The sequence below is a fragment of the Geospiza fortis genome, unplaced genomic scaffold (assembly GCF_000277835.1).
Source record: "Geospiza fortis unplaced genomic scaffold, GeoFor_1.0 scaffold99, whole genome shotgun sequence".
Lineage (NCBI taxonomy): Eukaryota > Metazoa > Chordata > Aves > Passeriformes > Thraupidae > Geospiza > Geospiza fortis.
The window spans coordinates 354,216-370,195 of NW_005054521.1; the positions used below are offsets into that span (position 1 = coordinate 354,216).

Consider the following 15,980-nt stretch of genomic DNA (forward strand, 5'->3'; position numbering starts at 1 on the left):
CTGCAAAGCAAAGAGCCCGTGGGTGAAGCAGGCCCAGCTGGGCACTCTGGATCTCGCCTCCTGTCAGAGGGGGAGGTCAGGAGGCCTCCAGGTGGGAGAATGAGCGACAGAACAGCGGAGAAGGAGTTCATGGAGCAACAGACAGGATAGTTTTATGGAATGCTACCAAGAGGTCTGCAACTCATCCAACCTCAGGAGGAGTCCTGCTCATCCTGGGGCTGGGGAATAGCTTATTGCTTGGTAATTGCTTTGTTATTAATTGCTGCCTCTGCCACTGGGCTGCTGGGAAGGGGAAAGATCAGCACTAAGGCTGCTCCATTCCCCAGCACTCCAGGTCAGCACTGAGGTACAGTCAGGGCAATTCCACCAGCCTGTTACAGCAAGAGAGCTCTGTCAGCAGCTCCTGGGCCGAGACACAGATGAAATCTTGGCTCTACCTCCTTCTGAGCAGGGCTTTGCCTTGGAGAGGGGCTGGCAGCCAATGCCTGCTGTGATGGTGGGGCTGGAGGGAAGAGCACAGACGTAAGAAGCCATCCCCAGGCCAGTGCCTGGCTCCAAACCCTGAAAGAGGAGGCAGCAGAGGGACTACAAGATCAGTGAAGCAGGTCTGCGCCTCCACTGTCATCTGTGCAACCTCTGGGGCATGGGGACTGCAGGCAGCACGCCCTTTGTCACTGTCCCTTGTGCAGACCCCACTGAACTCCCTTCCAGTCACCTGAGGGATGGCAGAAGAACATCAGGGCTAAAAAGGACCGGAGTTAATCTGTCAGTAGGCAAACACCCCAGTCAGTCCATGTGAGACTGACATGGTGCCACACCACAGGTACCTTGGATGGAGACCACGGTGCAAGGAAGAGGATGATCTCTAGCCTGGACCTTCCTGAAGACAGGTTTGCCTATTAAAGTGATCAGCAGGAGATCAGCAGGGGGGACTGCACACTCTACAAGCTGTCCCCGTGTAGTTAGTAAACTCCACTCTAATGTCACACGGGGTTAGTGCTGCTCCCTTGCTGGATGCCCCTTGTCTGCTCAGGTGGCACGGAGTTGAGCGAAAGCCCTTTTCCTCCTGCAGGCCTAAGAGACCTGCCTTGGAGCCAGAGCCTCCTAAACCTGAACTCTGTTTCCAGGGCTCCTGAGGGGCAGTGTGTGGGACCCAGGACGTTCTCATCCTCTGCAGTTCAGCTGAAGGAAAGCCAGAGGAGCCATGGGGTCCTGCCCCTCCCACAGCGCTCGGGCGCCTGGCTCGGGCCTGGGAAGTGAGAAAAGAGCCCTGTGCACAGGGAGGGGACAACTGGACCAAATGGAGAAGCCCATCCTGCTCCAAGACATGGACAGGGGTTGTCTGTGACTTGGGAGGTGACAAGTGACCGTCCCCGAGGCGGGGTTAGGCGTGTGAGGCAGGCAGGGCACTCTGTGGGAGCACACGGAGTTAGCGGGACCGGCCGGGCCCGGCAGGCCGCGGCTCCGCGCCTGCTTACCATGGCGGAGTTTCCCTCCAGGACAGAACAAAAGCAAAGAGGAAACCAAGAGGAAAGAGCAGGGTGAGCATATGGCCATTAAGAGAAAGGAACAGGGGGACAGGGGAAGAGTAGAAATCCATACCTGTGATGGTGAAGCCACCTAGATGAAACCAAAAATGAGAAAAAGGGAGAGAGAGAGAGAATAAATGAGGATTAGCATTTGCATGTCAACACAGACATGGTGGTCCTTCCCTGCCCCGCTGTGGACATGGGGTCTGCTGCCCAACACACACCCCAGGGATAGTGTGGGACACCTGGACACAGGCTTTTCAACCCACATCTGCAAGCTGCCACCCCTTGGTGTCTGATATATGCTGTGGAAAGGGTGAAATCTGTCCTGGGGCTGCGAGCGTGTGGGGAATGAGGATGCCCACTCCCCAGCTGCCCTACCCTGGAGGTGGCCAGCAAGGAAATTCAAAGGTTGCTTAGGCTCTAAGTCTCCCCAAGACAGGAGGCAAAGTTTGTAAAGGACTGGCCAACTTTTCTGTCCAGCCACAAGCACCTGTCAGTCACCAGGAAATCCTGTTTTGTCATGCCACTTTAGAGGTGATGGGTTAATTTGTGTGGCACAGGTTTGTATCTTGGGGTGCTGGCAGGTTTTCTCTGGCTGTGACAGCACCACCCCCTCCAAAAATGCTCCTTGCACCACCTCTTAATATTGGTGACTTTGGGGCTCTACTCTAAGGAAAGATGGGGCATTAGGTACCTGAGCTTAAACAGTGCTGACCACCCTAAAAGAGAATGCTGTGAGCAAAGAAAAACATCAAGCAAAATCGACTGTCTTCCAAAGATATGCAAACCAGAAAAATGGAAAGGAAAAATGAATGCGCTTACCAAGCTCATTCAACAACAGGGCTGTGAAGGAGACAGAGACAAACACAGAAGAAGAAAAGTAAATGAATAATGAAATCAAAAGGGATATCCACAGAAAGACACCAGATCCCAGGGCAGAGATTTCAGATCTGTAAAGCTGCAGGATACCATTAGTGTTAAGAGACACCGAACAGAAATGTTTCATGGGATTGTGGATTTAAAATAAAAACCACTGCAAACATGGGGTGAATATGGGATTAGAAGACACACTCCAAAAAATTCATTTTCCCCCTTTGAATTGTATGTGCAAGATCTTCCATTGGTCTCAGAGGCAGTTCTGCCCCGGGGGGGACACAAGATGTCCCATGTGCAGCAGCTACTGGCTGTGACCTCCTCCAGCTGCCTGATGGGGAGCAATGGCTCCAGTGGCAGCTGCACTTTTGGCACAGACAATCTGAGAAGAAAAGTCTGTGGCAAGGCTTGGCTCAAGGGTCTTGTTGCTCAACATTTTAGATCTCCAAAACGAAAGAAAAAGCCTCTCCCTTAGTGCCCTGGTGGCTCTTGGGCCCTGCCACAGCCCAGGGGTGACATTTCAGAGATGCCCTCATCTCTCTGAGCACACTGCTCCTCCTGCCTCACTGCTTCTTGTATCAAACCAAGTACAAAGAAACAAGTTTAAAAGAAAAAAAAATTAAAATTGCATGACCAAAGCAGTAAATAGCTGCTTTAAATAGTCCTATAGAGTTTTGTCTTGCCTTTCACTTAGTGAGCTGGCAAGCCTGAGCTTCTCTCAGGTTTCCCTGATTATCTTTGTGACCAGGAAGATAAGACATTTTTTTCCTTTTCCTTTTATTTTTAGATAAAAATTTCATCTGGGATCTTCAGAGCTGGGGCCACAATTTTTAAACCTTGGATCTGGAAAGCATGTTTGCTCCTGCTGGACTTGCAAGGCTGAGTGCACACTGGCCCCTGTGGGCAAGGATGGAGCTGCTGAGTCGAGTCGTCCATGTGTAACTTTATCCTGGCAGTACTGTCCATGCTCCACAGATGCCACCAGCTCCATTTAATGACACAGGCCCCACCTGCAGTGCCTGAGTCATGCCAGTGTCTGATTTTTTAGCCCAGCTTTTGTTAGGTAGTCACATAAACCATCAGGGAAGCTGATGGAGGGGATGATGCAGCTGACTTAGCACCTGAGCTGAAGAGGAATGTGGCATGTTCCCCTCAGTGTGGGGACAACTGAGGGCCCTCTCTGTTGTGATCAAAGAAATATTACAGCCTAATGCCTGCTGGAGGGAGAGCTGATGTCCCAGAAACTAGAAAGCTGCTCCAAGGCAGACAGACCAAATCTTCTGCAGAGGCTTTAATAATGGCCCATCTCTTAAGTAACTCTAAAACTGCTTCTTGCTCAGCCACCAGTAGTGTGCAGAACCAGCTGTTGCCATTAATCCTCATTTAATTTTCTAGCAGAAAAAAAAAACCATGGGAAAATAGGTGAATTCTGTCTTTTTGGGAAGTTTGGCATTTAGTTTAGAAATGTGATGAAAGAGGAAATTGTTTTTATTATTCCTTTGAGAAGCTATTATCCAATGCAGAGCCATGAAACTTCATTTGAGCATAACCTGATTTACCTAAACTGATTGCATCTCATGATATTACCTACTTGGGCTGTGATTTTCGTCTATTTTCGGATCCTGGTGCCAGTATAAAAAGGCTAAAATTACTGCTCTGGCCATGCATTTTATCTCAAGTGAAAGCTGTTTTCTTCTGACAAAAATGATGCAGTGTTGCCCTTTTTACTTGTCGAGGCTGGATGTTCTCTTGGATTAAATGAAGGCACAGCAGGGCAGCACTCCCAAAATGTCTCTGGGGGCTGGTGACGCTCCTGCTCCAGGGTGGTGCCAGGAGCACTCCTCACTCCCTGGGATGGGATGGAGTCCTCTCCAAACGAAAGAGGGAAGAAAACAGAGCAAAAAGGTGCAGCGGCCAAGCTTCAGAGGAGGGAGGGCCAAACGGCCAGGAGCCAAAGTGCGAGGAGAAAGGAGTGTGAGAGTAGGGAGACACAGAGAAAGCGGCAGCGCCTCGAGAGCTGGTCTGGTTTTACTCTCACACCTTTCACTCCTCGTCGTAGCCACACCGGGTCCCCAAGCACAAGGAAGAAACTGCACTCTTTCTCATACTCCTCACGGTCAAGTACTCTAAGGGTAATGAATTTCCTGTGGGAACACAAGACAAAGGCAAACACATGATTGGCATCACACACACATGCAGGTCACGTCCGCCCGGGTGCTGTGGTGACAGAGATGGTTGGCTGGGGGGAAGGGGCTGCACATCCCCCCTTTGGGGCATATGGGGAAGGGCAGGAGCCTCCTCACCCACCACCTGGCCCAGGTCGTGCCTTGCTGGCCTGGGGACAGGCTGTGCTCAGGGGGGACGGGGAGTGGCCTTGCTCCTGCCCTTTTCCATAGGCCCTGGGGATGTGAGCTCGGTGTTGCAGGTGCCAGACATGAGTGAGCCAGACAGGGACACACAGGCTGGGCTCAGCCCCGGAGCACATCCCCCACCTTTCTTCTCACTCATCTCCACCAGCCGGGGCTCCCCGATCTCTAGGTAGAAGGTCTTGTTTTTCTCATACTCCTCATCATCTATCACCTTGATTGATATCGTTTTGCTGGAACAGAGAAGAAGAAATAGAGATTCAAGAGTAAGGGGGGAAAAGGGAGGAGGAGAAACAGGGAGCAGAACAGGAGAAGGAGAAGAAGGTAGAGGAGGAAGGTGAAAAGAGCAGGAAAAGGGGGCTGTGGACAGAAAACAGTGTTTTTGGTGGCACAGGCTGGAGGGACAGCACAGTCAAAAGCAAAGGGCAGGAGCCAATGGGCCAAACTTGCTTCAGGATGGGCATGGACCACAGAGCACCAGCAGCCTGCAGGTGCCATCCTCCCTGGCATGGCCAGGCTGGGCCAACCTTCCCCAGAGGTGTCTTGGCAAGATACCTCCCTTTCCAAAAACCTGTGGTATAGAACAGCCCCTTGGCAGCTTGCTCACATTGCATGGGCACAAGCACTAGGAACCAAGCCCCTGGAAGCATGATGCTCAAGCTTGGGCATGGAAGAGGCTCTGTCTCCCCAGGCTCAGCAGATTCATGAACAACATCATGATCAGCTGCTCAGTTTGGGCTTTGGAGGCTCTGATTTACAAGCTTGAAAGGGATGTTGGAGTTAGGACTTTTTCTGTGAAGGGAGTGCAAGGGAAAAATGGCCTTTCTGGTTAGGGCAGGCACATGGAAAGCTTCAGTGACGGTGGGATTTTGCTTCTTAAATTTTACTTTACAAGCAGCACACCCTTTCCCAAGCCTTCAAGGCTTAGTCCTCTCCTATTAGAGAGCTGAGCACCAATGCCCTCTCACATGACCCAGGGGTTGCTGAATTTGCCCCTGGAGCATCATCAGGACAGGTCTGAAGGCAGAGTCACGGCTCAGAGCACAGACACAAGCACACACCACAGAAGCTGAAAGCTTCACAGGAGGCTGGGGCCACCAGGAGAGAGATTTGCTCCTTGAGCCACCCAGTGAAGTAAAAATTGCTCTTCCAGAGGAAGAAAAATAGCACACGGAGGTGTTTCAGCTGTTTTCAGGGACTCACAGAAACAGCTGGCTAAAAGCTGCTCACCAGAAGGTGACCAAACCTGGGGTACAAACATGGGGTGGTGGACCTGTGCTACTGTGGTCCTTCCTACAGCAAAGCCATTGCAAAGACAGCACAGACAGAAATCCAGCAGCCTCTGCTCCTCCCTGGAGGCTCTGCTCACTGTCCTGGCACTGCTGTGGGGACAGGACCTCCTCCTGGCTCTCATCTCGATCCAGACAAGGAACAGCACCAAACAAAAAGCCAAGGCAGCGATTGTAGTCCTGTGTTTGCTTCTGGCTGGGTTTGCTTTCCCCTCACGCTCACCTGAGAGCACTGCCCTCCTGTGAATGCTTTTACCTAAACCAGCTTTCCCTCTGTCCCCTCCCAGCCCTGAATGCCCTGTCCTTTGCAGAAATGTTTCCCATCCCACCCCTGGCTCCTCTGCACTTTCCACGAGCACCCAGCACAAGCTGAAGCAGCCCCAAAACTGCTCCAAGATATGATGAACGAGGTTCTGCTGTTCCTGGCAGGTCCCAGCACTGAAAACCCATAAACATGGAAGAAAGCCACGCTCTAGGGGAGTGAAATTGAGGCCACACTGCCGTGATTTCTGGCTTTCTCCTCTCCTTGCACATCTGCACTGGCCACCCAGAGCCCCTCTGCTAAGCTGACAAGTATTTGGCAGCAGGGTCAACATTTTCTACTCATTCAGGGTAAACACCTCAAGCACTCAGAGGAACAGCCAGGATGATTTCTTGTGCTGTTTGCTGTGAGTCAGAAGTGTATTAAGTTTGCCCTTCATGCTTTTAATGAAACCATTTACTCAAGAGCAAGTGATGGTTGTGAAAAGTGTAACAATGCAGCACGGCTCAGTGTAATTGTATTTTATAATGAATATCTGTAATAATTTGTTCACTTTGTAATTATTGCTGCAATAGGTTTGTACACAGGAAAAATGGTTACCAAGCAGGCAGCTGATCTTGCTTTGCGTTGATGAGTTAGGGGAAATTATCATGTATTAAAAAACTAATGAAGGATATAAAAATGCTCTCAGTTAAGCTTTCAAAGAGAACCTGATAGAATTACCAGAATGGCACAATTTCAGAAACATTACTAATCAAATCAATAATTTTCTTGACAGGTCCCATTAAAATGTACACTGCATCCTGGCCTCATGCAGGAAAAATCCCCTCAGGAAAGTTAATTAAGAGAGGTGCCTTCTTAAATTCTGAGGGCAGCAGAGACATCAAGACATAAACTTCCTATGGGTGTATTCTGGCTTGCCATATGTGGCACTCCTCAAAGCCCCACAAAATAATTCTCCCTCACAAAAAGAAATCTGTGTGCCAATTAAAAAAATTTAAAATCTGATGCTTAGGTACAACAGCAATAGGACTTCATGGAATAAAGCAGAATAATGGGGCTTTAAGTGCCACTGCCAGGAGGTGGTGGTGTTATGTAGTTTTCCAAGTGATCATTCCAGGGTGTGAACAAGTGCCCTGTGCTGGGCAGACTTGTGTGCTGCTGCTGTTTCTGCTGCACAAGGCTGCTGGGAAAATGGGTAGGCAGAACAAATGGCAAGTCTGTTCTCTGGGTGAATTTCCAATCAGCAAAAATTGCTGAGGCAAATTTGTCCCTGGGATGAGACTGCAATCCTGGAGGAAAGGATTACCTCCTAATGGTGTTTGAGAAACAGCAAGGATGTGAAAATAACACGGGCTATTGTTAGAGCGTGCCTGATCTCCATCCCAGCCTTCTGCCTGCCACAGAGCCCCTTCCAGGGTCCTGCACACACGTGGCAGGGCTTGGGCAGTGCAGAGGAGGAGGGACAGGCAACTGCACCTTTTATCCTGCATTACAGTAAGGACTGCTGTCTGCAGCAGTCTAGGACAGGCACTGATGTCTCCCTGCTCCTGCTGGACCCTTCCATGTGGCCCCTGCTTCTCACTCCTCTCCCAGGTCCAGGATGTGGTGGGAATGAGGTGGGGCAGAGCCAGGGTGGCTGCCTGAGGCTCACAGAGCAGCCACAGCCCTGCCTGCAGCATCTGTCCCTGGACCTTCCCAGCTGGACACAGCAGGATGGGGAGAACAGAGCCCCCACAGCACAAGTACCTGCTGAAATTTGTATTTAAGATCTCTGTCTCCTGTGCCTCAGGGGCTCTTCCAGAAAAAGCTGTGATAGTGCATAACAGAAAACCAAAGGGACTCTTATTAGCACCCTGAAACCCCTCATGCTGTGTCACTGCAGGGCCAGGATCCAGGAGTCCCAAAGCAACAAGATAGAAGGAAAAAAACAAGGGATAAAAGCAGCCTCTAAACCATTACACATTTTCTTCACCTCGTGGGAATCTGGGGTCAATACAGAGGGTGTTTCCAAGCTGCCCCTTCTAGACAGAGGCCAAGAATCAGCTTTGATTTGGGGCTGACAGTGGTGTTTTTGCCATAACCTAATGTCTGCAGGAGCTGAGTATTTAAGCCAAACACTCCAGATCCTATCAGTGCACAACACCACAGCCTTTGGAATGGCTGGATTAGTTTTCCCTCTTTTGACCCTCAGTCACGCTGCAGGTGGGAAAGAACAATTTCTGAAGAATCACAGGGATAGAGGTCCTGTGTTGACATAAATCACCAGTCTTGACACAACCTCCCTTTTCCTTCCTCCAGTGATACCACGGGGCAAGTTAGCAGCAAACCAGGGCTGATGCTGCTGGGTTTTCCTTGCACTGGTGCTGGGTCCATCTCACCTGAGCTAAGGAATCCTGCTCTGCCATGGAGACTGAGGGCATCCATGACCCATCTGACTGTTGGCACTTCTGTGCCAGAAACTGCTCTTCCCCGAGTCTGCAGCCCAAGCAATTGCTGAGGGAATGAATTTCAAGTCATTTCCAAGTACTGGAAATCAAAGAGTAAACAAGTCTTGCAGAATTTCAGCTCCAGCTCTTCTCCTCTTGCAGACACCCAGCAGCAACAGGAGTGGTGACTTTGTGGACTCTGCCCTCGCTCCAAGTCCAGTGCTCTCCATCAGGACTTATTTTTCATATCAAACCCCACTATTTCATTCAGACTAAAGAAGTCTTTTACCACAGCATCCCCACACATAACCCTTAGTTACAACAGCCCATGGAAAAGTCCTCTTGGCTGATGATGCTCTAGGGAAGAGCTGCTACAACAATGTAGAATGGCAAAAGCAGGACAAGAAGAGAAGCAAAGCTTAGAGCAAAATGCCAGCTGGGGAAGGCACCCTGAGAGCAATCCCATGAGTGTGCAGGGACAGGTATATGTGTAATGAGCTAGAACAGTCTGGCACAGGGTGCCAGCAGCAGGACAGAGATCAAATATTTCTCTATGAGTATTTTTTCGACCACGGGAGAGAAGATGAGCACAGCACAGGGCAAAGATATAAGATCAGGGACTCCCAGCTCTCCTGTCTGCGCTGGCCTTTTCCCTCAAGGGATCAAATGGCATCAGAAATGATTGGTGAGGATCCCCATGGACCTTTGCATTCCTTTTGAACCCGAACATCCACCCAGTCATGACACACCTGTGGAAATCCTGAGTGTATTTGCAAAAATCCTGCCATTCCCAATCTCCACTGCAGTGCTTAGCTCAGTGAAATGGCAGAAACCCCTCTCCTGGCTCAGACAAGCGACCAGCACTGCAAGGACCACGGGAGCCTGGAGGGCAGCAGCAGCCAGCTCTGGAAAGATTCAGACAGGACATGCTGGAGGACAGGGGACATCGTCCAGGGCACTGCTTGGCAGGGCCAGATCTCCAGGAGCAGAGATGTCACAAGTCCAGCGCTCACTTCCTCAGCTCTCTTTCAGAACCACAGCCATGCCAGAGCTGGAATGGCCAGGAAGTTCTGCACACAGTCAGTAGTGGTGTCTCCAGTGGGCCAGGAAAACAACAAACACACAACCAGCTGTCAGAGCAGGCAGTAACAAGCCTGCCCATGAGAACGTGGCACGTGGTTGCTGTCTGCACAGACACTTGTTCCTGAATCAACAGAGGGAATGATGCACTTCTGCAGCTTGTCACCCATCCAGCTTCCACTGATTGCCCAGGAGAGCCACAGGAGTAGCTTGGAGGATGTTCAGCTGCAGATTCACAGCTACAACATCCAGGCTGGGCAGCCAGGAGTGGGTTGCGCTGCCTAAGCCTGGTGCTGCCAGCCCTGATGTCCCAGCAGACCAGCACTTCCCACCCAGAGGGCCATCAATTAAACGGAGGAATAGCCATGAGGGACACATGTTCTGGAGGTGACATTGCAAAGCCACATCCATCGGTGCTGCCTGTCCTAGCATGGGCTCCCAGACTCCCACAGAACTCTGCCACATTGATTTCTCACACATCTGCCTGTCAGCCAGTCACTTAATTAGCTGAAGTTAGAGCTTGCCATGGGACATGGGCTTGGGAAGCTCCCCGCCTCGCACAGGTCACTGGGCAGTGACTCTGCCTGTGCAGAGGGGCTTCAGGGCAAGAAAACTCCCAAATTATCATCATCATCATCACAGCTGGACACCACCTGAGCCAGAGGGCAGGGCCACACAAATGGGCCCCAGTCACAGTGAGGAGCCTGGACCAGCCCCCCGGGCATGGTTGGAACCAAGCACCAAGAGCAGCTTTCCTGCTCAAATTCCTGACAGATACTCGAGGAAGGAAGTTGCTTGTTGCTGGGAAGAAAAGGAGGAGATGGGGCTTTTCTTTCACCAGTTGACAACAAAATTGCACCTTATGGTGAGGAGGTGGCAGCCTCACGTACAGAGAGGCACCCAGGTCCACGGTGGAGGTGTTTGTGCCAGCCACAGGGCGCGTGTGTGTGTGTGTGGTGGGGTACACAGGTGAGGACAACGCGACACCTGCTCAGCCAGCACAGGGACAAACCTTCCTGAGGGACAGAAGAGGGGCAGAAATGGGCCAGAATACGTGAAAGACCTTCTGCCACACCTTGTTCTTTTAGCTGCTCAATAGTGGTCTTTGGCAGAGGAGAGGGTCTGTCAGGGTTTCTGTCCCTGCTGATGGGTTCCCATCTGTGTAAGATGTCCCATGAGTCACCCATGCAGGATCCTTTGCCAAACCAAGCCTTGCTGACATGAAATGTCTGTACTTAATGAAAATTCTGCCTGCAGCACAGTGCAAACATGACAGGGAAGGAAAAGGAAAACCTGCCTGAAACGAAGCATGACGCATGCTTTGGGAAGTAGGGATGTGAGCTGATCTGATGTGGCAGCTTGGTTTGCTGGTCCAGCAGCCCAGGTCTGCACGGGGCTTCACACTCCAATGCCTCCCAAAACGATCGAGCAAACCAGCCTGGACACAGCAAACAAGGGCAGGGGGAAGTGGAAATGGTCCCTCTACACCTTCCCCCCACCTCTGGAGCCAAAATTCATCTGGCTACTCTCACTTTCTTGTATGCCCTCCACCTCGTTCCCCAAGGTCTCCTGAATCCATCAGACCGCAGGGCTGTGTTGTCATTTCCACGTCTGCATAAACCAACTGGTCCCCTGGCCTCGGGATGTGCTGAGTTTAAATGACAACATAAGGCTCAAATACATAACACCATCCTGCTCCAGAGCATCACCACCAGGAAAACCCTGGAAAAAGATCCAGCCTGCTCTTCCCTGGCCTTGCAGAAACACAAGGCATGAGAGGTGGTCTGCAGAGACAGGAAGACTGAGGGCTGTTGCTGCTCGAATAGCTGGGAGATGACAAGCACAGCTGATGCTCAGTGTCTCAGAAAATACTTTTTAGGAGCAACGATTGCCAGGTAAGATGATTTCACATGCCAGACTGAATGCTGCTTGACTCTCCTCCTAGGAAGACCATATTGAGAAGGATTTGTCAGATCAGAAATGTTTTTCTGGCAAATCCTCAATGTTTGCTCTGATGTGACTGTGAATTCTGTGCTCTGACTAATGCACTTCTTCATCCATCTGCCAGAGTCACATCTTGCAAGGGACCAGCTGGGTGAAGATGAATGGGACTCTCTTGATCTGCCCCAAACCAGTGCCTGAGGCTTCGGTCATGCTGAAATGTTTCCACAGCTCCAGCTGTGGCCTCCTCTTCCATGGCTCTGGATGTGGTGACACCAGGAAAAAGCTGTTTTCCTGCTTTTTCCCAATCTCATTGCCATGCATGTCTAGTGATTATGATCCACAGCCCTTAAAGCTCCCAGAGTGCCTGCAGGAGGCAGGATCCCTCAGGGATCAAACAGGAGACCCATCTAGATCAGTGTCTGCAGCTCCAAGGACAGCTTGCCCAAAGAGTGCAATAGCACTGATGACTAGGAGGGAAAACACATTTGATGTGAATTTGATAAAAAACACCCCCAGCAGCAATTACTTAAGGTACCCAGGAAAGCTGACAGAGTAGAAATAACTTCTCCCCTGGCTGTGCACAGCCCTGCCCATGCCAGCTGAAAACGGCATTAGTCCTGAAAAATCCAGCCTGTGCTGCAAGCAAAGGATTGACTGCCCAGGGTTCAGCCCAGCCCAGCATCCTTGCTCAGAATAAAAGCCTGCAAATCTCAATTCTAAGCCTACAGGGTTAAGAGCCAAAATCTGGCATTTCCCCCTAGTCTGCCTTTTTGGGATTTTCTCTTGACTGTCCTGGTTGGGCAGTCAGATCTGTGGGTAGTCCAGGCAGGTAAATAAGGGCACAGAAATTTGGCACACAATTGCTTCTAGCACCCAAATACACATCCAGCTTTTCTTTGCAGCCGGGTTTCCCCTCACGACAATGATTGCTCTCACCTTTCAAATAAATATGACTTGCTCTTCCCTGTGTGCACCTGGATAGTTGCCATGACAATGCTCCTCAAACAGAAGACATCACTCTTATTTATATGGCTTTTGGCCTCCACAAAATGAATTTCAATGAGCAACAGCCAGCAAAAAAGGGCATTTTTGCAGTTCTGTAAATCATTCAGCAAGCTTTGCCGAGTTAAACCTGACTAAACAAAACAGTAGGGACCACCAGAAATAATAGATCAATGTCTAACAGCATGGCTTCAGCATCAGGAACCAGGATTCAAGGAAGCCCAAAATACATGTGCTGTGCACGAACTGCTCCAGCACTGCCACTACAGCAAGACTTTGTATCAATCCTGTCAGTGTTTCCCTCCCAGGGAAGGCACATTTCCATTCCTGCTTGCCTGGGATACAGGGCGAGGGAGAATTTCCCTTCTTATTTGGGAAGACACTTGACAAGGAGTCATGATTGTGCCCTGCCACTCTGCCAGGGCTGCTGACAGCAAGCTCTGCTGCTGGAAAAGCAGCTGTACATGGGAAAAGAAGGAGAAGATGAGGAATGCTCAGTGACAGCAGAGGGCATGCCACAAAAATTCAAACGGCAAACATCAATACAGAATGTGCAGGTCTGCTTTCAAAAGCAGCATCCACCGTCATTTCAGCTCCATGCTCAGCCAGGCATGAGTCTGACTCCTCTTATTTGATGGCTGGCCCCAAAGATCAGGCTCTGCTTTTCCAGACACTCCTCTGAAATCCTTGGTGTGGTGACCCAGCAGCAGGATCAAAGCCTCCTCTGGATGGTGTGGCAGGAATAAACACTTGGCCATCACTACATTCATCATCCCCAGCCCAGTGAAGGATTTCAAGAGCTGGACAGTAGACTCACACTGAACTTTTATTAGAAGAAGTTGTAAGTTATTCTCTGCCAGGGTTCTATGGAGGCTCAAGTGGAATGCTCACAATTTAGCATTTTAAATGACTGCATGCAGAGTTCACCCCTGGTCCAGACTCCCTTTGGCAAAGTCCCCCGTGCTGGGACAGTATCAGAGGTTACCTGATGGTATAAAAGACCAAGTGAAGTGTCTGGATACCAGCACATGAAATGCTGCCATTATATAGGCTTGAATATTCAGGGATGCTCATTTCTGAAGACCACCACCCAAGCTGAGAGCTACATCCCAGTGCCTTGCCATGCTGTCACTATGCCACAAGGAAAGCCCTGTGAGGGAGGTGATGCAGATCCTGCATTCTTGTCCTTTCTATCCAGGGATAAGGCCAGCAAGCTCAGACAATGCCCCATAAAGTATTCAGCCACCCCCAGAGAGGGGCTGCTGCTGGGACAATGCTGCTTTAAGCAGGGACACTGTTTGGACCATTAAGTCAACAGATGACCCCAAAATCTCAAGTCTGCACTAAAAGGTGCTGCCTCATGTATTCACTCTGCTATTTTCATCCTTTGGGGATGGCTCTGGCCAAGGAAAAGCATGTGCTAGGGCTGAGCACCAGCAGTGGGGTTCTTTGTCTCCAGCCCAGCAAATCTGCAGACAGCTTGCTAGTCCTTTGGTTTGTTGCTTTTCCCTCCTTCCTCCTTTTCAATGAACTTGAACCTTTTTTCATCTCCAGAGCTGAGAAGAAAAAATTGTGTCAGTTGGGATGGGATTTTTCCCCTGCCTTTTCAAACACCTCCAGGTCTTTAGGAAATGCCAGGGATTCATGCCCTTGCCCCACAGAAACTGCTCCAAAAAGACCAAAGGACCCCAATGCCCTCAGGCAGGAGTGTGCGGGGCTGTGGGACCTGGCTGGAGGGTGCTGCCACAGCAGGAGCTATTTCCTGCCCCTGCTGAAGGGTTTTGCCACTCTGGTGGCTGCAGCATCCTAGCAAGGGCCATTCCAGTGGAGCTTCCCTGCTGCTGGACACTCTGGAGGTCAGGAGCACGTAGGCAACTTTAGGAGTCACCATTCACACTGTGACTGACACTCCACCTGTTCACTGCCAAATAAATTCAGTCGTGAACTACATCCCTCTCAGCTGAAACTCTGGGCACAAAAACCCTTTGAAAGAGACACCAGATATCCTGAAGTCCCCAGTGATCCATGAGGTTAAAGCCTGTGGTGGGAACAGAAAAGCAAACACAGGTTTGCCAAGGATCCCTCCCAGCACTGAGATAGGCAGGAGACCAATCCAGTGAGGGGAATGAAAAAATTCTGCTTCTGTCTCCAGTTACCAAGGAGATTGTTCAAACAAAGCTAAAATAAGAGGAACCAAGTGGCCAAGAGAAACGTGAGAGTGGAAGAGCCACTTGAATGCTTTGTGATGGCTTTGCTGGGCAGGGTGCCTGTGATGGGCTCAGCCTTGGCCAGCAGCTCTTCCCCTCTTCCCAGGGGAAAACTTCCATATTTTGGTTTGCAGGTACCTGTGTGAAGATGGCCAAGAGCTTTTAAAAATGGCAATACAGAAAAGCCCCTGCCCACAGAGGTTTCAGCCACATGCCAGCCCCATTTATGGCAATTGTGGCAGCAGGACACAGCACTCCATGGCCTCAGCCTGGACCTGTGTGTTCAGGCTCTCAGAGGAGATCTCCCTGTGGGAGCAAACTAAATCCAGCCCTGTGTGGGGCTGAAAATTCCACCCTTTGTGGCCAGCTCAGCAGCTCCAGTGTCTGTCTGTAAGATCAGAGGGCTGGCAGATACCTGGAATATGGGATGAAAAAATCCTACTGCAGAGCCCCATGGACACACATCTGCTGGATTTGCTCCTGTAACAGCCACAGGATCGCAGAATCATTTAGGTTGGAGAAGACATTTAAGATCATCAAGATGAAAAGACAAGCACCACCACACTGTGCAAGAAGACAGGGCTCTCTCCAGCCCCACCTCATGCCAGGGCTGCACAGGGGCTGCCTCAGGTCCAGCTGCACATTTCTCTTGTGCTGGGAACTGCAGATGTTACATGGAAGTGGCAATTCCCACACAAACTTCAGAGCCTGTAAGCTGCTTTCCATCACTCTGCATCCCTTAGTTAAGACAAGGAGAGGGAAAAGTTCCCAGATGCTGTTTCTCCAGCAGATCCTCATATCTTACACATGCTCATCCGGATGCCTGATGCAGTCAAGGGCTGTGAGTTAAAGGCAGTGCCTGTTGTTGAGCCTGCCCACGACTTTCCACTATTTTAGAGTCTGTCTCAGCTGCTTGGTGCTTTGCCAGACTTTAGCCATTCAGAATGAAACTTTCCATGTAGAGTGGCCACTGCTGAGAGAGTAATGAAAAGCCCC

General features: G+C 50.4%; 1 protein-coding gene across 1 annotated transcript in view; it reads right to left on the reverse strand.

Moving 5' to 3' along the window:
• Positions 1-15,980, reverse strand: part of SLC8A1 (solute carrier family 8 member A1) — a 106,185-nt gene that overhangs the window by 7,283 nt on the left and 82,922 nt on the right. Inside the window, exons 3-4 of the mRNA XM_031063668.1 lie at positions 4,865-5,004; positions 1-37 (exon numbers count right to left, since the gene is read on the reverse strand). The exon at positions 1-37 is cut by the window's left edge and continues 76 nt beyond it. Coding sequence (XP_030919528.1) covers positions 1-37; positions 4,865-5,004 — 177 coding nt within the window. The remainder of the gene's footprint in view (positions 38-4,864; positions 5,005-15,980) is intronic.